The sequence below is a fragment of the Dermacentor andersoni genome, chromosome 1, assembly GCF_023375885.2.
Source record: "Dermacentor andersoni chromosome 1, qqDerAnde1_hic_scaffold, whole genome shotgun sequence".
NCBI classification, from domain to species: Eukaryota; Metazoa; Arthropoda; class Arachnida; order Ixodida; family Ixodidae; genus Dermacentor; species Dermacentor andersoni.
In genome coordinates, this window is record NC_092814.1 from 48,830,359 (window position 1) to 48,854,924 (window position 24,566).

At 48.6% G+C, this 24,566-nt stretch overlaps 1 protein-coding gene across 3 annotated transcripts in view; it reads left to right on the plus strand.

Moving 5' to 3' along the window:
* LOC126545545 (zwei Ig domain protein zig-2-like) overlaps positions 1 to 10,116 on the plus strand; it is a 129,677-nt gene extending 119,561 nt beyond the window's left edge. For all 3 annotated transcript variants that reach the window (XM_050193463.3, XM_072288064.1, XM_055061447.2), the window contains exons 2-8: positions 2,462 to 2,629; positions 4,001 to 4,037; positions 4,131 to 4,294; positions 6,720 to 6,960; positions 7,307 to 7,470; positions 7,765 to 7,887; positions 8,290 to 10,116. In XM_050193463.3, coding sequence (XP_050049420.1) covers positions 2,522 to 2,629; positions 4,001 to 4,037; positions 4,131 to 4,294; positions 6,720 to 6,960; positions 7,307 to 7,470; positions 7,765 to 7,887; positions 8,290 to 8,304 — 852 coding nt within the window. In that variant the 5' untranslated portion in view covers positions 2,462 to 2,521 and the 3' untranslated portion in view covers positions 8,305 to 10,116. The remainder of the gene's footprint in view (positions 1 to 2,461; positions 2,630 to 4,000; positions 4,038 to 4,130; positions 4,295 to 6,719; positions 6,961 to 7,306; positions 7,471 to 7,764; positions 7,888 to 8,289) is intronic.
* Positions 10,117 to 24,566: the final 14,450 nt, after the last annotated feature.

Below are 24,566 nucleotides of genomic sequence, written 5' to 3' on the forward strand. Positions count from 1 at the left end.
TAGTAGTTTTATCGGCCGTATATAACTTGTAAGCATTCACTTACTAACTAAATTAACAATCACGGTGTCACGCGCGCACAGGTAATCATGAACACATCGCGCTCGATGACCGCGGAAACTAGCTGTTCAAAGTGCTGGAATGAGGAAACGCGTTAGCAAAAGCGAGAAAATTTATCTTCGTGTTGTGTCTCGCTTCAATGCGAATTAAACGCTGAAAGCACAGTGCATACAACGCTATACCTGCACTCGGCGCATGCACTTTGTCCACATCGCAGATCGCTTTGAAGATGAGGCCCGCGCGGGCGCGCACGTAGGCCACGTCTCACATCGCTTTAAAGAGACGGCGGCCGCGCGGCCGCGCCGTAAGCAGCAGCAGCAGCAGCAGCAGCAGCAGTCGGAGTTGAATGGGCCCATGTGGCTCGCGCGCGCGATTATAAGCCGCGATCGTCAGCTGACCCTCGCAAGCTTTCACTCGCAATACAGAGTACGACGCGCGGAGGCGATGTTATCGTGTTTGGACTTTATACGGAACTTCACGGCGACGGCGACGGCAGAATTTTTTTTGGAGGCCACGCTGATGCTGAATAAAAGTACCGAAAATACATTCTTAAAGCCTGAATGGTCTGCGAGTAAAACGCTCCTGCGCTGGAGCTCGCCCTGCGGCTGTTCAGTTTCGCTATGCGTCTTTACGCGTGGGCGCATCAGCGGCGCGTGCGGGTGCAGGGAAACGTTGCATGATGATCGTCCACCTGCGACGGTGTCTCGGCGCTTGTTCTCGCATTACGGCCGGAGGCAGCAACAACCACTGCCCGTTCCATTGTCTTCGGGGCACGCGGTGCTGTCACGAGCACACGCGTCCGGTGCTTCTCGCGACGACGACGCGCGAAATCTGAGGAGTTCGCCGACCGACAAAGGCCCCAAGAAAGCGGCCGCTCTCCCTTTCGCGGACTCTATGTGGGACTTTGGCGTCTCCCGGAAACTCCCCATGGCAGCTTTCGCCTCCTGCGGGGCATGCGGCCTGGGGATACGGGCGCCGCTACAGGTGTGGGTCGCGTAACACCTAGCTCGACGTTGCCGCGGTGTATCCGGCGGAGTTACGGATGTCCCGTATACGCGTAACTGTCGCGGCTCAGCGGATGAAAGGGATACACTTCTAACGGCTCCCGCCAGCGTTTCGAGTATTGTGCTTTGTTTCGGCGGGGGAAAAGCAGCACATGGCCGGATAAGAGCAAGACAGAGGAGACGTTGCCCATGGTTATGTTGCTTGTATCGCCGGTGTGTAAATACCGTTGCAAAACTGTGCACATAACGCAAAAGCAGACCTACTATAAGACACTGAATGGCATCTGTTCAGCGAGTTGCGAAAATCAGAGCCTTGCATGTTCTGGATATAATTCTTTACATTTGGCTTCTTTGTTCTTTTTCCTTTTTGCAACTCGATCTTGAAAAGTTAAAATGAGCACAATTATATTAAAAATTGTGTTACGTTTAAAGTGAACGTATGTCCTTTATCGGTTATATTGTACGTAATGTGAAAGGAAGATGGTCGATTACTGTTATGGAACATGGCCTGTGCCTATACTCTTGATTACCCATCTACTGCTGAGCAGCTCTGACGGAGACTCCGTCGTCAACGTATAAGATAGCACGAACAGACGTACACAAGTATGCGACATACCTATAGATGCGCCTAAGTAGTGTCTGTCTTGGTGAGTCATAAACCAAGGACAAAGCCTTAATACCAGCCAACGTCTGTCTGAGTTGCTCTAAAAGCGTTACACTGTGTTTTTTGAACGCCACCGTGATGTAATGAACAACAGTAGCCGTTGTCAGTTGCCTTCCAAATGTTTGTGCGGACAGACACTCTTCATATCTTCTCATCTGTTCTTCCCATTTCCTTTTCCTCAGTGCAGAGTTACCCAACCGGACAGTTAATCTGGCTAACCTCTGTGCCTTCGCTGTGCGCGCCGTCTTGTTCATCCGTCTCGTGCTGCGCTTCTGAACAGGGACGAACTTTTCTGAATGGAGCCCCTCGGGCGGAGAAACTGCCTGGGCATGTCTTGCAAGGCTAGATCCGCCTAGAGCCTACAACGTCCTCCTCCTCCTACCCGTTTCTTGTTTTCTGTTCTCTCTATCTCGCTAAGGACAACATATTTCTCATGCTGTACTGAGCTCTTGTACAATGCGAGGCAGATATAAGCATCGAATCACTAAGAAATCACGAGAACCTTTTCATTCCCGAGCACAGGTCACATCTCCCTCCTTCACGGAAGCCTCCGAGCGTGTTCAAGCTCTCGAAGCGAGATAGATGTCGTGTTTGTGTGACAGTTGTGCTGATCTGCACGGTTTTCTTGTAATTCTCTTTCCATTAACTCAGTTGTCCCACTGCCCTTCGTCAAGAGAAATCGCAAGCATTGGCTTGTCAGTGAACTATATAATCGTCTTTATTCTGTCAACGCAGGAAGCGTGCCTCTGAGTCTTGAGCGTCCAGACGCCACTTGTGCGAATCCCGGCAAACGGAATGCGCCTGCGAACTGCGAGCTTTGTCAGCGTCCTGGTGCTGCTGCTGCCTGTCGTCCTGGGCAGGTCGCTGGTCGGCCAAGGGGCCCGGCAGCACAACGCCGTCGGGGTGAGTTCGCCCAACCGTTGTTTCACAGAGCCTACTGAACTTATGTAGTATGTACCGATGCAGCACGCCGAGTGTGGTCTCGCTACCCCGCCTTGCCGTTGATAACTCAGTCTGCAGCATCGAAGACACGGTTAGCAGTGGCATTCGCCCCTTGCCTCGGGTATCTAGAAGCTACTGCACCGCAGCTGTAGATTCCGCGTACACTCGTAATACACGCTGAATCGGGTTTTGCACGCCTTTTAGAACACGGCGTATCTTTAATTCTAGTAGGAACTTGTCTCCTACAGGAGGATTTGAATGTTTAATTTATTCTAAACTTCGGCAGCCATGTAGGATATCACAGGATGTTTCTGCTGTCTTTCATTTACATAGCGCGTCATTTGACAGTCACTCTTGTGATACCTGACGCAACAGATAACCAAGCGCGTCCAGAAATCACAATGCCTGCGTTCTCTTCTTTACCAGTGAATAGTCGCCATCATGATCGAATGAACGCAACGCACGGTAGTTCTTGCTTTGTACTATAGACGAATCAGATATCGTTGAAGGTGCGTAACGCTGCAGGGAAAGGTACCTTCAAGGTTTTGCAATATGTGCGAAGAAAAGGTGCAGCCCCTTGTCTTATCATGTCTGAACACGCTGGGAAACACAGGGGCGTCAGCGCGAACATGCTGCTCATTAGAACATCATTAGAGCAGACCTGTGACGAACATGCTCACATTTCTCCGGGAGATATGAATGAAAGTTGCAGGCTGCTATCGCAGGCTTCAATTGTTGGCTTGTAGTACCACTCAAGATGCGTGGTAGTGTAGCGAGAGATAAACGCGAGAAAAAATGTAAGGCTCCTGGCACTTCTACGAATACTGAGTACAGAGGCGTTCTTATCGCGTTTGAGGTAACAGGGCTACAGCGCATGAGACGACCGATGCTCTCGATTTTCTTGATCCCCTTTCTTTGACTGATAGCGCGCCTGCTCGCTCTTGAACTGCTTGCACCGGTTCGTGTCTCGAAAGGTACGAAGGCAAGCTCAATATTCGCGGAAGGCGCTACAGAAGGCGCTCATTTGAGGTCGCGGGCGCGTAGCCATTTCGAAAGCCTTCCAGGAGCTGATTGGCGTCGCCTGAAAAGTTCATTGCGTCGTGAAAAATGTGCCCTTGGCCGTTAGCAAGGATGTCTCTGCGGCTTCTTGAACAGCTTTTACGAAATCAAGGAAAGCGTATGAGCGCATATCGTGCTCCATTATGCGCCCTTTAATAGTCAATCCAAAATAAGACGACCTTGCGTATCGACTTGTGTGTGTGTGTGTGTGTGTGTGTGTGTGTGTGTGTTCGGAAAATTAACGACAACACACATGTCTGCTCCTTTACGCAGCTGTTCGTGTCCAAGGCACAGAGAGGCTCACGAGTAGGTAAGTGTCGAAGCATCCCATCATGTCTCACCAGTCACATGTTGGTTTCGAGCGGCAAAAAACCTGACGTGTCGTGTGCTTGCTCCGACGCAGGCCCTGGCAGCAACCTGTTGCGCAAGTCGCACCTTAAGCTTCGCAACACCCCACCTGACGTGATGACGGTCGCCGAGTCCGAGTCTCTGGTGGTAGAATGCGAAGCAGGTGGGAACCCCCCGCCCACCATCCACTGGCTCAAAAACGGACTCCGTATCGGACAGGTGAGCGCTGCTCTTTGCCTGATTTGCGGATTTAACCGGGTTCCATTTATCGGAACCGTTTGCATGCTTAACCGCACACGCCGTAGGCTCGACTATACTTCGTGCAGTACAAGAGGATGTTCTGTTATCCGGTTTTCTGGAGCTGTAATGCCATTTGGGACATCTAATGCGGAAAAGAAAGATCCAGCTGTCAAAACATGGTTACAACCCTTCAATCCTTTTGATGTGATTCAGGCTGTTTACAGATGTCTCTCTTTCCTTTAATACCTCTATAGCTGACAAGTTCTTTCCTTATTCCGTTGATTGTGGCTCTGGTAGCGATCAGATAATAATACTCGACTGCAAAAACCAAATAAAGGAGAGAATGAGTGGAAATACGAGTACACGCCTTCCGCGGTTTCACACATCGAACAGTAAAAGCAAAAGCGTAGAGCACGCTTTCAACAGCCGCGCCATCAGCTTATACGCTTTCTGCACGTCTTCACACACGGCGACCTCGGGTGCGCCGCCTCCGAGATTGGCTGGCCGCCTGCAGCGCGGCCGGTGCTGTAGCAGCGCTGGCGGCTGTTCATTCAACCCCGCCGGCTGTGGGATCGAGGAGGACATTGGCGGCGCGATAGTGGCTTCCAGCGGCAGCGCTATCGTGACGGAGTCCACGTTTGCTGCTGCCGCATGGGCACGCGATGCAGTCTCTTCTCGGTAGCCTTGGGCAGCACTTGTCTCCAGGGCGTTGGGAGGGCACGTCGTCGCATTACTTTTATCGCGATGCATGCGCGCTCGCAGGGAAACCGAAAGCCTCGCACCATGATTGCGAAGAGCGCTAATGCGACTGCGCTCGCGTGTCACCCGGAAGAATTTCAGCTGAGTCGTTTTCCCCGGGCTCTTTCGAAGCAGGTGCAGTGACATCATTCGTTACTGACCGGAGAGAAGGCCTCTGCTGTCCGCGCCAAGGGACACGCGGGTCTCCATGGCGCAGAGAACGAACCTTCGCTAGTTTCTCAGTTGGCAAGGGCCCTTTTACTCGGTGCTCCCGTGGCATTAGCCTTTCTGTCGTTTGGCTATATATTCTGTCGCCCGATTTGTCGAATCGATTAGTGCCGACGACACATGTCGCTTCATCGACGCGCCTTTGTATGATTTAATGATGAAGGAGAAAGGATTGCTGCTCTCTGCGTGCAGCCAATGAACCGGTGACCCCGATGGCTTTCAACTACGAGTAGAATTCTGCTTTTGGCGTAAAATGAGAACATGCGGCATTGCGCTCGAGACCTTGCTAAATACAGTTTCCGTGTCGTGCCCCGTGCGCGCTGACACATAATAAATAAATAAAGAAAGGGCAAAAAGATCAAAGCTAGCCTCGTGGTATCCATTTCCTGTGGAACATCTCTTTGGTGTTTTTGCACCCTTTGTACGCACACTTTGGGGCACGTATATATATGCTCGCCGCGTCCATTTGCTAACGTTTCGGCGCGCGGTATTTTCGGTGCGCATTGGCGTCATTAAAATATGTCTAATTCTATTTGCGTTCGATTTCGTTGTTGGCAGCGAAATGTGCCTTGAAAATGCTATGGCGAGGGCTATTTAAGACGGGTGCAACGCACCTGCGGACACTCGGCTAATACGTGAATCGTACGGCTTTATTATCGCCTTGCTGAATTTAAACATTTCATCAGATGCAAACGAAATAATAACGTAGCCTTCTCTGCGATAGCATCACGATTGTTTCCTATAGTGCCCGTCCGAGTATAATGTATTTAAGAAAAATAGTGAACGACCTAATGCAGGCATCGAGCAGCTAGAAAAAACGTTCCTTCCCTCCAATAGATCTGTTATTTAGTAGTCCAAAGCGGCCAGCACAAATAATTACGCACATTTAGTTCTGTTATTCCGCTGCTTCTGTGTTCAGCTATCGTCGCAACATGAAGCGTCTCACGATTCATCTCCTTGCGGGGGTCTCGCCGCGACCACGTCAAGGCAAGCTTTGCCACTGCTTACGTTTCCACCAACGTGTGCGTGACAGTGACAGCTGTGCTTGGTCTCCGCTGAGCGTAATTGATTACCTGCAGTGTGCTTCTGTCGTTCGCGAAAAGAGCGACCAGAGTTGCCGGTAACTTTTCTTTCGATCTGCCCTTGAGAGCGGCAGTTGCGTGCGGCTGTTTGAGAAGTGATGGTGCGTCAGGATTACGCCAGCTCACACATCATCAAATAACGGCTACTTTGATTATATTTTTCAAAGAACCACGTTGACCTTGTGCTTAATGTCACTGTTTTAAACATAGTCATGACCTCAGAAAAACTGCTATAAACTAACAATTTTGCTGCGCCATGTCGGAACTTTCGAGTGCTTCTAATACGGTAACCAACAAGGAAAAGTAATCTTTATTGAAACCATTTTCTGACCTCCTTCCGTCGACCTGTTACGCAGGACACGTCGGGAAGCGAACGCACGGAAGAGGACGTGAACCCCGAGGGCGCGCCCATGCTTGGCCTCAGCTTCACCAGATCGCGGCTGTACATTGATTGCGCGTCGTCGCAGTACGACGAGGCCGAGTACACGTGCGTCGCCCAGAACCCCTACCACCGCATCAGCAAGAGCACTAAGGTCAAGGTCACCAAGATCGGCTCGGCTCGCTCCAGCCCCATGTGCCTCGTGAAGAAGTCCTTCGGTGCGTGTATACCTCCTGCCTTGCATGGCCACCAAGATCACTTTACATTGTTCCCTTTTGTTCTGAATTCTTGCGCTTTCATAAATTATGTCACTTAAGCGAGACACTAAGGAGCATGGCGTATCCTATTCACTCCGTAAGAGATGGCGCTTTTGAATTTGCATGCGATGTCTCGCTGAAGGTGTGTGGCAGTACGCGGCGTGTCTGCGTATAACCAACGCCAAATGTCGGTTTATGCCACCTCATTCAAATGTAGGGTTCGCATGTATGGAGGAGCGAGATGCGTGTCGCCGTGTTTGCGGCTGTACTATGGCTGACGTCGGCTGCTGGTTTCTTCTGTACGTAGTGCCCCCCGGCGTCCCTGCCCGCATCACCATGTGGACGCACACCCGCCTAGAGCTGATGGGCAGTACTGTGCAGCTATTCTGCCGGCCCATTGGCTCGCCAAAGCCCAGCGTCTCCTGGTTCGGCCCCGACGACACTGAGCTGCAGAACAGCGACAAATACAAGGTACAGCGTCTCTCATCTTTTTTCGCCTCCTGACAGTTCGCTATGCATTCCGAAAGCAGCCGCTGAGGGACGCGCAGGAAGTCTGACGTGACGTGCGTAGATGAGATTCCGCGACCCGTCACTGTCAGTCGAATTGAAAGCTGTTTGTCCCGAATTATTCTGCCAGTCGCTGTCGCAGCAGCAATTCGGCCTGCTCACATGTAGTGAAATCACACAAAATGGCTGGCACGAAGTCGTGATCAGCTGTTCAATGACCCTTCCCGTTATTTTTTCTTTCTTTCTTTTTTCGCGCAGGTGCTGGAAAACGGTGATCTCGAGATCCGAAATATTGCCTGGAATGACATGGGAGGCTACACGTGCACTGCAGAGAACTCGCACGGAGTGGACCGGACGTCGACCTTCCTCTACCCGACACTGGTAATTGCGCCCTGCCATTCTGTCCTTGCGGATACATAGAAACAGCAGCGCAGAGCGCAGTCGAAGTCTGAATACGTGGTACATTAGGCAGCAAAAGCGTCGGCATGAAACATGCACTTTTCTGAGGGAAACAATAACCAAATCTCTGAGGCATGGGTAGCTTTGGCCAGGTACCGCAATAGCGCCATTCCATTTAAAGAGATTATTTCCGTTCTGTGGAGTCGTGGAGAGACTTAGGGATGACCTGCTTACCTACAATATATATATATATATATATAGCTCCAGACGTCACTTTATTTTGTAGACTGTAAGACATATCTTATATTTTAAAGAGTTTCTTTTTGTTTTGGTTTCTGGGAGCTGACCAAATCTGTTCTATTCTCTCTCTCTCTGCCCTCGCAGCCGGACAAGGTGTAGGACAGTGGTCACTGCGCAGTCGTCGCTGCTTCCCGCATTGTGATGCGAGCTCGTCCTCCAACGTGGCTGGATTGTTGTACATAGCGTCGCCGAACATTCCAGGGTTGTCCGGGCCCACCCCGCCAAGGCTTGCTGCCCGTCCGAGGCCCCTCTGACCCACATCCCTCTATTTATTGTCGACCCCACCCACGACACCTCGTTTCATCTGCCGGCCCGCCTCGCTTCGCCCCTGCATCGTAGTGTAAACCCTTTCTGAAATCGTGCACCGACAGACACCCAGGGCTGTCAACGCAACGAGATCCTCTGTCGCGGTAGCTCGACTTAGGTTGTGACCCAAGTGGCCTCTTGGTCCCTCCTCGTTCAAACCAGCAAAGTGAAATTGTTCTTCACCCCTCATCGACAAAAAGAAAGAGTAAAAAGAAACCCTCACAAATCCCTGCGCTCTAATCGGTCTTTCATGCTGTAGCGTAGCGAGAAAGCGCTCGGATTATGGGGGTCTTAGAAGCTGTCAGGATGGAGCGGCCGAAGCTAAGCTTTAATTATTCGCGTTTTATTTAAGATGCGTTTATTTTTCCCGCGATTACTTAGTGGTGCGTGAGACAAAGAGAATGAGAACTTGTCATGTTTCATTTTAAGTAAATTATGGGATTTTAGGTGCTAAAACCACTTTCTCATTATGAAGCACGCCGTAGTGGAGGACTCCGGGAATTTCGACCACCTGGGGTTCTTTAACGTGCTCCTAAATCTAAGCACACGGGTGTTTTCTCATTTCGCCCCCACCGAAATGCCGCCGCCGTGGCCGGGATTCGATCCCGCGACCTCCTGCTCAGCAGCCTAACACCATAGCCACTGAGCAACCACGGCGGGTGTGTTTCGTTTTTGTTTGTTCGTTTGTTTGTTTGATGGCTAAGTTTAACAGGGTTCCGTAACGGTTCCGCGAAAAACCGGGAGCGGTGGTGGCAGCTATGACGGACGCCAAGCTTAATGAGCCTGGCAGAAGTGCGTAAAAAAAAAAAAGAAAAAAAAAAGAAGTTACTGTGGGCGGCCGCCGCCGCAACCTCCGCATGATGCCATCATTAGTCTTGCCTGGTTCTTGTCGCTGCCATCACCGCCTGTCATCACGTGACCGTTGCGGCGCTCTTTTAAGGGCAGCAGTGGACGTCGTGTTATTTTTTGCCTTCCAAGCAGTGAACTGCAACTACAGCTCACTAGCGCCGAGTCGAGAGCGTTTTGTCTGATATGCTAAGTCATCTCATGCACCACACCACCTGCGTTACAGTATTACGTGCGATTTTCGTTTGTTGTATATTTTTACTCGCGCGCGCAAGCCTCGGTCGCGTTCCGTGGGACCCTCCTCCCATACGTCTCCCCCATTTCCAAAGCGGATACGCCTCTGGTCTGGTGTGTGATATGTCGCGTGTGAAGGAAAGAAATGCGGTGTGTACGGAATTACATTACGACTGGTTGAACGGATGTTTCAGAGGTTGCTTTTGGAGAGCTTGTCGATTTTATTTTTTGTTTCGCGACAACTCTTACACAGGGTCATTGCAGTTGTTACCTCTTCACGATACGTGTAGCGCGCTCTTATCGTCGCTCTTGTGTGACCGATGTCTTTCAAGTTGCAGTTTTAGCGGCTCTATACATGTATACACCAGCCCGGCGGCTGACTGTGAAATTTCGGAGAGGGTCTAGTTTGGGCTTGATTCGAAGAAACTGGTGTACATACGTATAGATGTATATCAAGAGAGCATCAATGTTGTTTCGTCCAGTTGCGTTTATTAAAAGTTTGTATCTCGTACGTGTGCACTCATAGATATTGTGTGGTTTCTCTTCATCTTCCGAAGGCGCTCGCTGCATGGGCCGCGCGCGCTGCTCGCCGTGTCGGCGTGAAGCGAAGCGCGACCTCATGACAGCACTGCTCGGTGATAAATGGTTTGTTCATCGAAAAGAGTCTCTAAATAAGTGTAGAGGACAACTCGTAAGAAATGTCCCATTCCAAGCAGTTTTTATTTTTCTCCCCGGTGTTGTTCGGACGCCGATGAGATAGCGTGGGCATTCTTTAGGATTTATTCACCTTTTTGAAAAAAAAAAAAATATATATGCCTATGGAAGAACATAAATAGACACCAGGATGATCACCAGTAGTGGCGGCGTTCAAAAATTTTCTGTAAAACTTGCCGTCTAATTTTTTGTTCTAGTCGTGGGCTGTTCGGCTGAAAGAGAATAGCTGCATGGTAATCGTCTTCTCCGCAGGCTAGAAATTTAAACGAAATCCAGAAACAATCAACGCGTAGGGAATCAGCAGGCAGTCCGAAAACATACTGGCCAGCTCAGCCAGCTAACATAAAGTGCTGCTATATGAACATAAGAAAGTGATGCTATGTAAGATTATTCTTTTTCGTTGGAAGTTATGCTCAATACATGCAAAATAGGCGCAAAGCGCTTGTCTTCATTTACGCTGCCCGCTACGACGGCTGAAGCAACAGGCGAGAGGAATGTCACTTTGGCGGCAGTAGCCGTCTTGGTTTGACGGAATCAAGAGAGCGGAACTGCACTGCACCTCAGTTACCTATACGACGAACAGGAATCTATGTTGGAATATACTCACGTGACAGACTCGGGACCTTAAGATCGCGGTCAACTGAAGTAAAAACGACGATGGAGCACGGCACAGAGTCAACCTTGATTTAATTTTTTATTGAGAGCTACGGTTAATTGTTATAGGAGAGAGTCAAATCTCTTCATCTGAATACATCGGGCCCGCTTCAAACGAGAATAAAAGGCGTCAGGTGAGCACTCGGGCGAGTTTCTTGTGCGGAATTGTCGCTCGCAAACGAATGCGGATGCTTTGAGACAACAAAGATGGGCGAGAGTGTCTCATTCAGTCCTTTCTTGCGCAAACATATGCCATAGTAGGCAATACAAGATCGATATGCGAATAGTCCGCTCATGTCTAAATTATTAGCTACCATGCATAGCTAGCACCTTTCTATAGTTTCTATTGCCACCGAAATTTCAGTTATGCGTTGCGCGAAAGGCCAACAGAAACGCATCCTGTGTTTGTCCGAACAAAGCTCGAGTGCGCGCAACTTATCCGGCGTCCTTCGCAACTGCACGTAATCACAATGGAAGAAGGACGCAGTTACGCAAGTAATGACACGTTACAGTACTATAAAAATTAAAACACACCAACGTCTCACTGGACGAAAATGAACCTTCAGCACCTCGTCTATTTTGTCGCAGCACGCAGCAGAGAGGCTCGGCCTTTCTGTACCAACGTGGGAGCGGCCCGCTACGTGCTGACGCGCCTTCCGAAGGACCAGAATAAAGTTTTGCCATACGTCATCCCGTGTCTCGCATTCCTCAACTTTCTCTTTCACGCTCGATAGAACTCGATCTCCTCTGTACTTCAGTCATGAGCAATGCCATGCAATAACGGCTGCGCATCGGCAACAACAGGCTCTTCCTTTTTACGTCACAGTCAGCGGGCCGCAGCAGACGTAGCTTCACGTACAATTAACAAATATGAAGACACTCGCGATTGCCGCCATCGGCGCTGGTGCAAAAGAAAGGCGACTACAAAAGAACAAGGCCGAGGGGACTCGTGCTGTTTGTCTTGTTACTTCGTGTTCCCATTTTTCTCTTTCCTTTTTCTTTTTTTCGTTTATCATTGTCTCCACAGTTCGATGTCACTCGCTCAGTAATCGCCTCCCTTTGTGATGCTAGCAGCCGATTCTTCGTAAATGGTGCAACTTACTTATACGAAAAAGGAGAAAGAAAAAGAGATAGGGCAACAGTCATTCAAACGCCGAACAACATTAAGGAGCTGAAGTATTTGAAATAAAGGCACGGGTATAGAGGTGTTACCTATATCCGAAGCGAATCGAGTAGCGCTGAAAGGGAAACAGAAGACAACATGCCAATGGAGGAAGCTGAGGTGACTTTAGACACTTTTTTCAAGCGCCGTGGCTCCCGCAGCTTCACCGGATGTTCATGTTCGTCGTCGCGTTCAGGAGGTGCGTTGTCACTCAAGAATGCGTTACATGAACGATTACACGCTTGGCCAAACGGCCCACGAAAATAAAATTTAAAAAGAACCGCAAGCGCCCTAGCCCATTTGGTGGAGTACCGCAACCGACATAAGGGTGGATGGTTGTCTTTCTCCCCATTTTTTAAAAATATTGTTACGGTGCATTTGGACAGGACCGTGCGCGCAAGAGGAAGACGAAGAGGAAGTGGTAGACTGTCTTCTGGAGCTGTGACCTTTGTGCCAGCCTGCGCGATTATCGCTAACTTTTCCCCGTATGCACCGTAACAATATGTTTCACTGAGATATAAAGCAAAATGTACAGTTAACGCCCACGTTTGACTAAGGCGATTAAATTTCCCTGCGCATAACTTGAGTTTGGGAGAGGGAAGTATGGGAGAGGCCTTTGCCCTGCAGTGGGCGTAGCCATGATGATGATGATGATGGTGATGAACTTGAGTTTGCTGACCGTTAGCGTCTCACACGGCTCAATTTACTCAACGAGCCCCACACAGTTCGCGTAAATATTGGTGCGCACCGAAACCAAACACATATGGAGCCGTATTCACAGAACTTCTGACATGCAAGCGCAGTGCGCGATCGGTTGTAGTCGTGGCGATCGTGTTTTTGTCCCGCCCTAACGTTCCGGCGAAAGGAGAAGCGCTGTCACGTAAGACAAGTGAAGTGAATACGGGCTTTAACTCCAAGTCGGCACTTCGGCAACTGTGCCTTCTTACCAGTCCTGTCGGCTCAAGGAGCGCGGAGACAAAGGTTTTAACATCCACTTTCAGTGGCTGCCTTCTTACGTGGCTGTGCTCGTAGTCGGAAGAGCCGGGGCAGTATTCACATTACTCCTTGGGAAGACCGTCAGCATCGGCGGCTGTATCGTCATCCTGCCGTTCGCCATCATGTGTGGCAGACGCCCGAACGGTGGTTATTGAGTCAACTTTCTTGCGGGCTAATTGGTTCATACTGAATAAATAATGTACTGCGTTCTGTCATATCTCTCTTTCCGCGCTTATTGATGCATTTTGCGCAGTACGTTATTTGTTTGTGAATAGGGTCCAGATGAGCTCTCGAGTGAAGCTCTGTCGAGGTTTCCAAAGAATCACCAGCCCTCTACGCCACCGCACGAGTCCTTCGTAATTCGCTCAACCTTGCAGAAGCCACGCGTGATCCTCATACATTCCCGCTCGGTCACTGAAATTTGATGCACCGCTTGTCCACTATGCATGCGCACAGTTCAACAAAGAGGGTGACGCGGAGCGCTTTATCTGCCTCTATGAGTGTTCCAATGAAGAGAGATAAGACGTTACTTGAAGCTTTGTGGAGACCCCCCCTACATGACTTGCACAATGAACCTTAGCGTAAACAGGACGACACGGGAAGGATATGGGACGATTGAAAAACAAAAAACAAAAAAAAAAACATCGTGTCGTCCTGTTTACGCTGAGGTTTCAATATGCACCATGTAGCAAGTCAACGCATTCTGCAGAGGGCCTCGACGTGGTATACCTGCGTGAAACTCTAGCGTTCATTGAAACAACGAAAACACGAATGTGCGAAAGGCAGGTCTCGCGCCTTCTCGCATCTCTGCGTGATACTGAATGGATGAAAAAGCGGCAACGCAATTTGTGCCTCATAAGGAGGTACGTTACATGCCCTATATAAATGAAACTATGGTAGCGAAACGAAACCACATTAGTGCAGCTATACTATTTAACCAAGCGGACACATTTTGGAGCTGTTACAATCACAAGAACAGAATTAACAACTATTCGAAAGCCAACTTTTGATTACAAACTTTATTGTTATTTGTTGAGAAGCTGGAGTAAGTATGGGGGGGGCATCGGTATTCGAGGCAAAGCCCCGTAGTTTTTTTACACGGTATATTTTTTTCAAAATCCTAACAGGCTTTTATAAAATTGTCTCTGGTACATAAATTAGTCGAGGGGCGGACATAAATTGCATGAACAATCACGGACTACTTGAACACTGGCATTCGGGTGTGAGCGTATAATAGCGTATAATAGTTTTTTTTATTCCAAGTGGGCATAAAGTTCTATTTCTTAACGTGAAGCATACGGAACACTTCTGGTTATCTTTATTTTTTTTTGTCTGGTTTACATTTACTTTTTTGTGTATGCTTACTATTCTTGTGTGTTTGTGAAATGCGCCTTGCCTGTCTTGTATTAGGAAAGGTAGCCTCAATTTCTTAGCAGTGTCTTGGGATATAGACGGCTTTATCGTAGCTTACCGTCCGTTTGTATACAGTCCTTAAGCAACAACAACAACAAAAAAAAAACATATAATAAGCTAATTATCGAGTCTTTTTAAACAAAACTTTACGTTTATATTTCAATGCACATGTTACGATTGATAAGTTGAAGCACGTGAGCCTTCAATGAACGCCAACTATAGGAAGTTGTTCCGAATGTAGCATCAGCTTTGAGGTAAGAAGTGCCAAGCTTGCGTCAAAATGCACCTCGAACGACATCATTCTTTTTTAACAAAACGCCTTCGATAGCAATGCACGACAACCTGAAATGGGACACTGCTCCCTTTCGTCGCACAATTTGTAAACGCGCATCTCGCAACTGATGCGGGTCTCAGAATTTCTTCTGCAATGTGTGCACCAAAGCGATTGGTTAAAGAAACATAACTTACTGGTATTTTGTTGATTTGAATTTCCCGTGAAAGTAATGTCTGCCTCTTGGAGTAATCCATACAAGGATTAGAATTGTACTGTGTGCCGCCACAGACGATTCTACTGATTTTACTGCGACAGCACTTGAAAGCTCGAAACTTAGTTCGCTGTGGGCGTCCGTCTGTCCGCATGGGTCTTATAATCGCATCGCGACACGGCAGGGCGATTTGCTTATCGCGTGTCACGCTATTATAAATACCATTGGCCCACCCACTCTTAGATCAAAACGAGGAGGTTGCCTTTGCGAGGCTCTTCTCGCCCCGCACTGCGCTGCCCCCTGAATAGAATTGGGGGCAGAATTTCCACCTCGGATATCTTCGAGCATCGAATACCATTCGCCTTCATGGTTGTGATAGAAATACATGCAATGAGTCCGTAATGAAGGAATTAATTAACAAAATTTTGCTATTTACGGTCTACGTGAATTTAACACACACTCCCAAACTTTGTATGACCAAACACTACGGAAACACTGTACTGCGGTCCGCGCAGCTGTTATAGTATTTTTGACAAAATTTCTGAAATGGTAAGATTGATGGCAGTTGGATACGGAAATGAGCGGAGTATTGAGTACTGAAAAAAAAAAACTGCGTTCAGTTAATTGGACGGGTGGACGGCTCCTGTGAGTATCCCTATGGAAAAGAAGCACGGCACCAACGAGGTATCAATTTTTATTTTCTGATGCATTAATTATTGGCCTTTAAGATCCGGGGCTCGTGTTAACCAACTATAAAAAAAAGTAACGTTCATTCTTTGTGGTCCCTTTCCTTATTCCACGAATCCTCCATCTGTCTTTTACGAGACTCCGCCACAGGTTCCTTTACTATTCCTCCCTATAGGTTCCTCCCTATTAATATCTGTAGAGCCCAAGGTCTCGGACCTTGGTTACACTTCGCTCTCATTTACCTCTCAATCGATACTGCGAACATGCTAACAGAACTCACCGAATGATTTTTGTGCTGTTTCCACTCGCTACGCGCGAGTAATCTGCATCGACCAATTTTCTGCAACTCTGCTCGGCCAAACACCCCGATTTGGCTTCGAACAGGATGATACTGCCTCTATGGATTACGATAAAAATTTTCTATTTTGATTCTGTTTGCGGCTCGATATATCTTCATAGTTTCCTTTCCATCGCGCTATCTGATACGCTGGTCCTGCATCTCTAGCTTTACATTTACCACCCTTTTCTCTGTCGTTGTCCACCGTTTTAGCGTAATCCTTACTAGTTAGTTCCCTGTTCTTGTTTTTTCCTCTACTGTAACTCGAACTTATTTCCTTTGCAAGTACTTAAATGCCCTAGATATCCATTTATTTTCTATCACGTTTCTTAGCTGTTTTCCGAAGAACATTTTGCTCTTAGCCTATACTGCACTTCGAAGGACGTCCAGTACATATGTCTCCGTATACAACGCAAAGCTGGGCGAGTTGTTTCACTTCTTAGACAGCCCAAGAAAAGAAATAGAATTGATTAAATGAATTAGAAATGTAATAGAGGAAATGGATGAGAACTATGCCCGTATGAATACTATTCCCTCTCGTCTCTACCATCGTTTGCCCAGCTTAAAAAGCTAGCCCATGACTCCCTGTACTGCCTCGTTCATAGCTTTTTAACGCTCACCTAGAGAAAGTTTTCAAGCGCTCATTTGGTTAATCTCTAGTTCTGATTGCACGCTGGAGTTTTATGCAAAACAGTGAGATTCCAAACGCGTCTTTGTACCGTGACTCCTTCCTACGCACATCGCACTACACCTAATACTTGCCGCGCGCCGACAACGATACATGTTTCACTGGCCACGTTTCTCTTTCTTTTCGTTCTGAGTTTGTTCACGTTTCCCTCTTCAATCCATACTTGTGGGTATCTGTATTCTTTATCACTCGGTAGTTCGTTTATCAGTGTTACAACATGCATTATTAGACACCATGATGTCTGATTATTTTCCACTGAACTTTCGTTGGCAATATGGGTGCCACGCCACATTACGACAGTAACAGCGGAATTTTCCCGAGAGAGAAAGCGAGGAGAGGAAAGGCAGGGAGGTCAACCAGACATGCGTTCGGCTTGCTAACCTACACCGGGGGCAAGCGAAAGGAGGTAGAGAACGAGGAAGAGAGTGATCACTGAGTGCATGTACGTGGGAGGATCCACAGGGGCACTATAAGCGGTCGCTCAAACCGGTGCTCTTGAAGTACTGCACTAGTGCACGAATCGCTTTTTGTGCCAGTGACGGATGTGGCCACGGTCCGCGTATCTTTGCCTCAGAGAACGGTCTCGAGCCCAGTCGGTTTAAAGTTGTCCGCAGAGAGAGGCGTTGTACGTTCTAGCGAGGACAGATACAAAATAGGTGCTCGATGGTTTCCTCGCGCCTACAGTAGTCGCACATCGGGCTCTCGGCCATTCCCACACGATAGGAGTAAGCTTTGGTGGACGCCACAACCCGCAAGCGGCACAGTAAGGTTGTTTCGCCGCGGGAATTGCTAGACGGCAGTTGCAGTCGTAGCAAGGGGTCCAGCTTATGCAATCGGCAGTTGAAGGCTCCAGGAAGCTTGTGACTTTTTGCGTGCAAGCAGACGAAGTTCCCTGGCAGCGCCCATCCTTGCCAAAGGTATCGGACGCGTCTGTGTGTCTTCGCGGGCAGAACGGGCATCACTGTCAGCGAAGTCGTTGCCGACGATGCCACAGTGAGCAGGAATCCACTGAAAGAATATGTTGTGCCCTGTTTTCAGAGCATGGTGGCGTATTTACCTAACATCGGATATCATCTGCTCATACGTTCTTCCTTCAAGTACCAAAGAAATTAGCACGGTGAATTGAGCATGCAGAGTATAAGAAAAAAATATGCCGCGGCGAAACCTTCAGTTACAGGCGAGAAGTGGTTCTCAGGGGAAGCCACCCGTATGACCATTCTGGGTTTGCCTGTGCTCAACAGTGTTATTCGGATTTCGAGAATAAGAGGAGCGATGCTGACAGAGCGAGTTCAGAAGAGATGTGAAGGATTAATCAAAGTTCGCGATTATATGAAGATTACGTAGTTGGATGGAAACATGGAGGAAGGAAAAACTAAGGAGAGGCACTGACGTCACTCTTTGTGAAGCTCAGTGACGCCTGAAGTTGTCATCACACCGCCATCTAGTCAGCGCAGATTCTCCTCTCCTGTTTACATTTATCGCCTTGGGTGCGCAACCAGTGGCGTAGCTAGGTCGTCTGGCACCCGGGGCCCATAGGTCTTCTGTCACCCCCCCCCCCCTGATGTAGTCGAGGAAGGCGAGGATATCGACAATTTCCGGGTTTCAGCTCCAGTACAGCCACCTTGGATACCGCGCACGTTCCCCGGGTCCCCCTCTCGTTCGCTTTCTTTCCCAGAGATCGCGAATGCAGCAAATATACACGCTGTTTTTCCTGCGCCAAATAACACAGGGTGCTGCACTGATAACGTCTGATAAGCCCATGTGCCCATCTTCCGTCAGACTGTAAGGCTTGGCAGCCAATACAAATGCGGCATCGTGGAAAATATGACTCAGGTTACAAGTAACGAAAAATATCTGACTCAGGTTACAAGTAACGAAAAATATCTTTATAATAAAGTTTTAATTACCAATTCTAGCGGCAATATTGCTTTTGCAAAACTGAAGCCCGACATTCATATCTTGCCCAACTACAACTTCACAAAAATCGTCGTAGGTACTATGGCACGCAGTATTTTGTCTGTGGGCAGCCCTGAACGAAAACGAAAATTAAATTGCTTGTCAGTGACGCTGATCTCCCCATAGTAGAAAACTCTACCTGCCTCCCCGCTGCGCGGGCGCCAATGTTATGACAATTACGAGTTCTCTTCATTCTGATCAATAAAGCCTTGTTTACATTTGCTGCTATACGAACAAACGTATTTATCAGAGCTGCGGTACCACCGCAAGATTGGGAAAAGAATAGAGCACGCTTCGCGTCGATTCTTGGCGTCACCATAAAAAAAAGAAAGAAAAGGCCGCGATGAAGCCCGTGCCAGCGAAAGCTTGCACCATTTGCAATGGAGAGGATTAAGGGATCAACGTCACTGGTCCACTATTTCATATTTCTTTCGCTGCTGCCATATACTGGGCGCCGTCCGCAGTGCCAAAGTACTGTAGGTTGTAGCACCCAAAACGATTTTGTTTAAGAAGTTTTTGTTGAGTTAATAATATGACTTTGAGTCCTCAATTCTCGAATTGAAGTGCTTCCTCTCTAAGTACTAATTACAGGATTATTAAGGATATGGTTATTACTTATCTGCCATATTTCTCGCGCTACCGAGTTCCTAGTAATAACAAAAAGACATACCTTCATAGAATCTTGATCGGGAAATATCCTTACAATATTCACCTCTTTTTTTTTATAATATTCTGTGCCGCTGATACAGACACTCTACTTGTGACATGAAGTCACACAACAACAACAATTTTCTGAAACTTTCGAGGGTAAGAAGGAAAGCGTGAAACATAACGGCAGGTTTCGCAGCGGCTTCTCGGAGCGAGCGGAAGACGGGAAGTAAAAGCGAGCCGGACATCGCGGCGGGTCCGCTACTACAGCCTGTCGAGTCATACGCCGCCAAACTCTTCGGCCGAACCGAGTCTGAAGACGATCCAGAGAATCCCATTCGCGACTTTTGACGGCCCCACTTATGCAACGTCGCTCTCAACGAACGCTTCGCCGTAAACGCGAGCGCCGGGCGCGCTGGTTGAACGCCCTCTTGCTGCTGTCTTTGTTCGGCTTCGCTGCGCGTTCTGAACGGAAGAGGGACCCAAGAGCCCCAACGCCTTACAACGCCTCACTGTATGTTTAGCGACTCCTGCTCCCAGCATGAACGCACACCGCGAGCGCACCCCACATGAAACGTTCCGCTAAGGCGAGTAGTTTAGCGACCATTTCGCGAATTAAATTTTTTTTAGCCCGCACATTCGTGCAATTATTTCGTGGGGTGTTGATAGAGCTGCAGCCGACAATTCTGCGGCGCAGCGCATCGGGTGCATGAGCTCGGGCTACTGGATGCCGGAGCATTCTTTGCAATTTGCGCCCAGTCAAGCCGGCGGAAAGAGGGGTGTCCTCAGGCGTATATGACACCCCCCCCCCCCCCCCACCCACTGGCCCCTTGCACCCGGGGCCCACGGCCCCCCGGCCCCCACTGTTGCTACGCCACTGTGCGCAACCCCACCGGGTTGCGCGGACGTACGCGAGCCGTAGTGATCCGACCAACGGATCCGGTCGCTGTGTATACGATCACAATACCGTTGCCTAAGTCCTTTCGTCCGAGTATTGTGCTCTAGCGCTGAAAGAAGTTTATATGAACTCCACAGGTTAGACTGTCAGGCTGGTCCCCCGCTTCTTTTGCCGCCTCTTCTGGTGCATTCTCACTGCACTGCAAGAATGCACAGACCATGATTGGCAGCACACTTTACGCACATCACGACATATATATGGCTAGCCCATCTGCAGTTTATGAGAACAAACACATATTGTGGTCGTGGCTTTATGGGAATCGCTTTGCTTTATTTAACAAGCTTCGGACGGCCGCGCTCCGCGGAGATGCGACGAGTCACAGCGCGCCGATGAAGAGGCCAGTAGAGGAGAAAGTCGTTACGCGTTTAAATACACCGACTGCGGCCTTAGGGATATTGTTCTCACGGTGAGTGAAGCTTCACGGAAACAAATTTGTGCGGTGCTGAGCAGTAAGCGCGTATGCGTTCGGCTAGCGCGTTGACCGGCCCTAGGTGCGACCATCAGCCGTTTGATGGGCATCCATGCGTGCGTTCTGCTGTCGAGGCTTGTTCACTCTTGCACCGTATCCGCCAAACTTCACTCCCCTGCGTCCCTCGAGCACACAGGTGTTTGCGGAAAGGAGGGTTCATCCCTTAATTGTTCACAGCAGCCGCTTCTTTCCCATCTTTCCGCATGACAGTCTTACGTGCCACAAGGGCATCGCCGGTTGTTAACAGCAGGAACACTGCACAACTGTCACTGACCTGCAAGGCGTTTATCCTCGATATTCTGAAGCACAGCGGTTTCAGTCTGTGATAACACGTTGGCATGAATCCAGCGAAGACGGGAAATATATTCCCAAATCGTCCCTCGTCTGTGGCGTGATACGCTATGTACGGCGTTGCATGCGCGCTTGTTTCACGTTGTCTACGTCTTCTAGTACCACCTAGGCACAACAACAGCCGGGAGAGCATAATCTAGATGATAACACAGCCTAACAAAACACGGAGACTAACGCGATCCGGCACACACGACGCATTTGCATGAGCACGTACCACCATTACAAAACTGCCATTGTGCCCTGACAAAATGGCCGCTACAGCGGGGAAAATACCACGTGACTTCTTCCGCACTTTTCTCCTAACGCGTGGAGGGGGTAGGACCTCCTCAGTTTTTTCCTTCCCCCTGGAACGAAATTATATTGAAGGACCTTTCCGTCTGCCAGTGAGATTGTCTTGTAGAATACATAAGCTGCTCCTAAAATTTCAGACTAAGCAAAAGCTTCGGTTGACATAGATCTCACATTCTTCTACAAAGCCAGCTACTGCTAAGTAAAGGCAATTTAGCCTCGACCTCGAAGCGAAATAAAAGACTAAATAAAAAATAAATCAACTTCCGCGTAGAAGATTGCCGCCAATTAAAGCGCTCCTGTCGGTTCCTTCGACATTTGCAAACATTCTGGAAGCTCGCAGTCTCCAGGAATCTTATTTTGGATCAATACGCTCAAAGAAAAGCTCAAATTCAAGGCAATTTAACGTACTGCACCCACGCTCGAGGATCTTCTTCATCGTAAAGAAGATGCAGAGAAAGAAGGAGATAAACGAAACGTATAATTCTATCCGCTCTTTCAACCCCAGTTCTCGGTACCGAATCAATGTACCTCTTATGCATAAACTGGCTTTCGTATGCATGTATTCTGCTCACTTTGAGAATTGCAACTCACACCACAAAATTTGCACCTTATGTGAATCCGAGCAGAACAGATGGCAGGAAAATTGGAGACAGGCGAGAAACTTTGAGAATATTGTTATTACGTCGCGCTGCCTCTAACGTGAACAAAAAGGGCTGACAAAATGCTCTTCGCTAAGCTGCGCTACAGAAGATAATATATATATATATATATATATATATAAACGGCAAGAAAGGGGATTAACCGAGGGGCCCGATTTTTATTAGTCATATCATCATCAGAAGCCAAGGGTTCTACTCCCAGGGTTCTACTAGGACACATAAAAACCCAAGACAGTGGACAGTAGCTCAATTGGTAGAGCATCGCACGCGAATTGCGAAGGTTGTGGGTTCGGTTCCCACTTGCGGCAAGTTGTTTTTTCATCCACTTTAATTTCCATTAATTTATCGTTTCATTATTTCATTTTATTAAGCACAAGTAATTTCCCCTATGTTGTCCTTGGGGTCAGTGTTTGTTGGCTTCTTATGATATGACTATATATATATATATATATATATATATATATGCTGGTCTCGCGGACCGCACTTGACGGGATCAAAGCGTCCGCTGTCCAGCTAGATAACGGGTCGAACGCAGTTGAACATTTAAAACAAACTTTAATTACACTAAGAAGGTCAAAAAGGCAAGTCAAAAATACACAAAACGTTCAGTTTTAGCCCTTAAAAAGTGGTCCTGTCTCTAGGGCCGGTGGGGCGAGTCTACCCATCCCGCATTTTTCCAACCGCGGTTTCCATCCCCGTCGCCGTCCCCCAGGCCCGGGAAACATCAGCCGACACCTCGAAGCGTCGTCACTGGGTCACTTCCAGGAACCGAACGGAGGGAGTGGGTCCTTTCTCTCGCGCACAGCTCGGAGTCCGCGGGGGTTCGTTGAAACAGAAAGCAATAAAAGTAAGGAAGTCTCGCTTCCCTCTTGAAAGAAAAGTCCGGCCGTGCAATTCGCGATGTGCACAGAACACTCCCCGTCTGGTGTCTTTCGTTGTTAAGACGCCACCAGTATATCACGGTGACAGCAAACGCACAACTTCTGTTGATGGTCGGAAGAATGTTTTCACAACCCCGTCTTTGGCTGTTTTCAGCTTGACCTTGCGCACCCTTCCATATGCGCTGGGCAGGCTTCGTGTAATCACTCCGACGGGCCAGTCGTTGCGGGTTGCTTCTTTATCCCTGAGTAGAACGACATCGCCTTCTTTGAGGTCGGGTTTTGCTGCTTGCCATTTTTCGCGTTGCTGCAAAGTAGTGACATACTTTTTGCGCCAGCGCTTCCAGACCTCGTCAGCCAGGTTTTGCACGAGACGCCAATGCCGTTTGTAGAGGTTGCTTGTGTCTAACTGCCCAGTTAATATAGATGCGCTTCCGTGTTTTTGGGTTAAAAGTGTAGCCGGAGTTAGGATTGTGGGATCTGGAAGAGACTTAAGCGTATCATCGACATAGAAACCTCTTTCAGTGAACTTCCTGGCATCTTCACTAAATCGTGGGGCAGCTTGTTGGGCAGTCCGTCGAAGGCCATACGCTGAAACAGCCGGCAATGGGCTATTGCCGAAAACGTGGACTTTCATTCGGCACTCAATGATTTCTCTTGAGATATGATTGCCCTTAAACCAGAGGAACCTCAGGTAGTTCTGATGGTCCTCGCGAACCATGAAACGGTAGAACATTTGCTGGAAGTCTGCTTTAACCGCCACTGGTTCTTGCCGGAAGCGTCTCAAAATCCACACAAGGTTGTTCGTCAGGTCGGGGCCGGTCAGGAGAACGCTGTTCAGAGATGCCCCTTCGTTCTGAGCGCTGAATTCGAATACGACTCGGATTTGATCAGGCTTCTGGGGGTGGTGAACGCCGAATATGGGCAGATACCAGCATTCTTCGTCCACGTGAAGTTGTGGAGCTTCCTCTGCATGACCCATGATGAAGAGCTCGTTTATGAAGTTCACTGCCCCTGATTCTGTATTTTTTTCGCAGGGTACTCCGTAGCGAGAGCAGACGAGACAGAGCATGTTCTTTGTTGTTCGGAGGCCGACTTCTCGGTGTGCGAAAGGGGAGAGGGGCAACCCAATTGTTCAATTTGTCTTGGGTGAATTCATTATTCATTATCTTGAGGAATGTCTTGTTTTCCATGGAGAGAGCACGCTGGTTGTCAAGTTCAGTTGTTTCGAGAAGATTCGGGACCAGGGTGTCTTCCAATGTTGTTGCCAATTGTAAATCTTTTGGGACCTTATCCGCAGGGTAGAGAATCGGCGCCTCCCGTACAAAGAAATGCCTTGAGCATGGCTCAAAAAGAGATGGTCGTCCACTGTCAAGCACATGGATCTTGAACACATTGACGCTGCCCGTTTTCGGCGTACGACCAACGCAAACGTCGCCGACAATGACCCATCCGAGGTCGAGCTTGTGAGCATACGGCGCGTCGTGGGGTCCGTTGACTGTCTGACGAACCTTGTGAGCTCTTAGGATGTCCCGGCCAAGGAGGAGCAGTATTCCAGCCTCCTCAAGAGGCGGAATGTGATTTGCTACAGACTTCAAGTGCGGGTAGTGCCTTGCAGCGTCAGGTGTT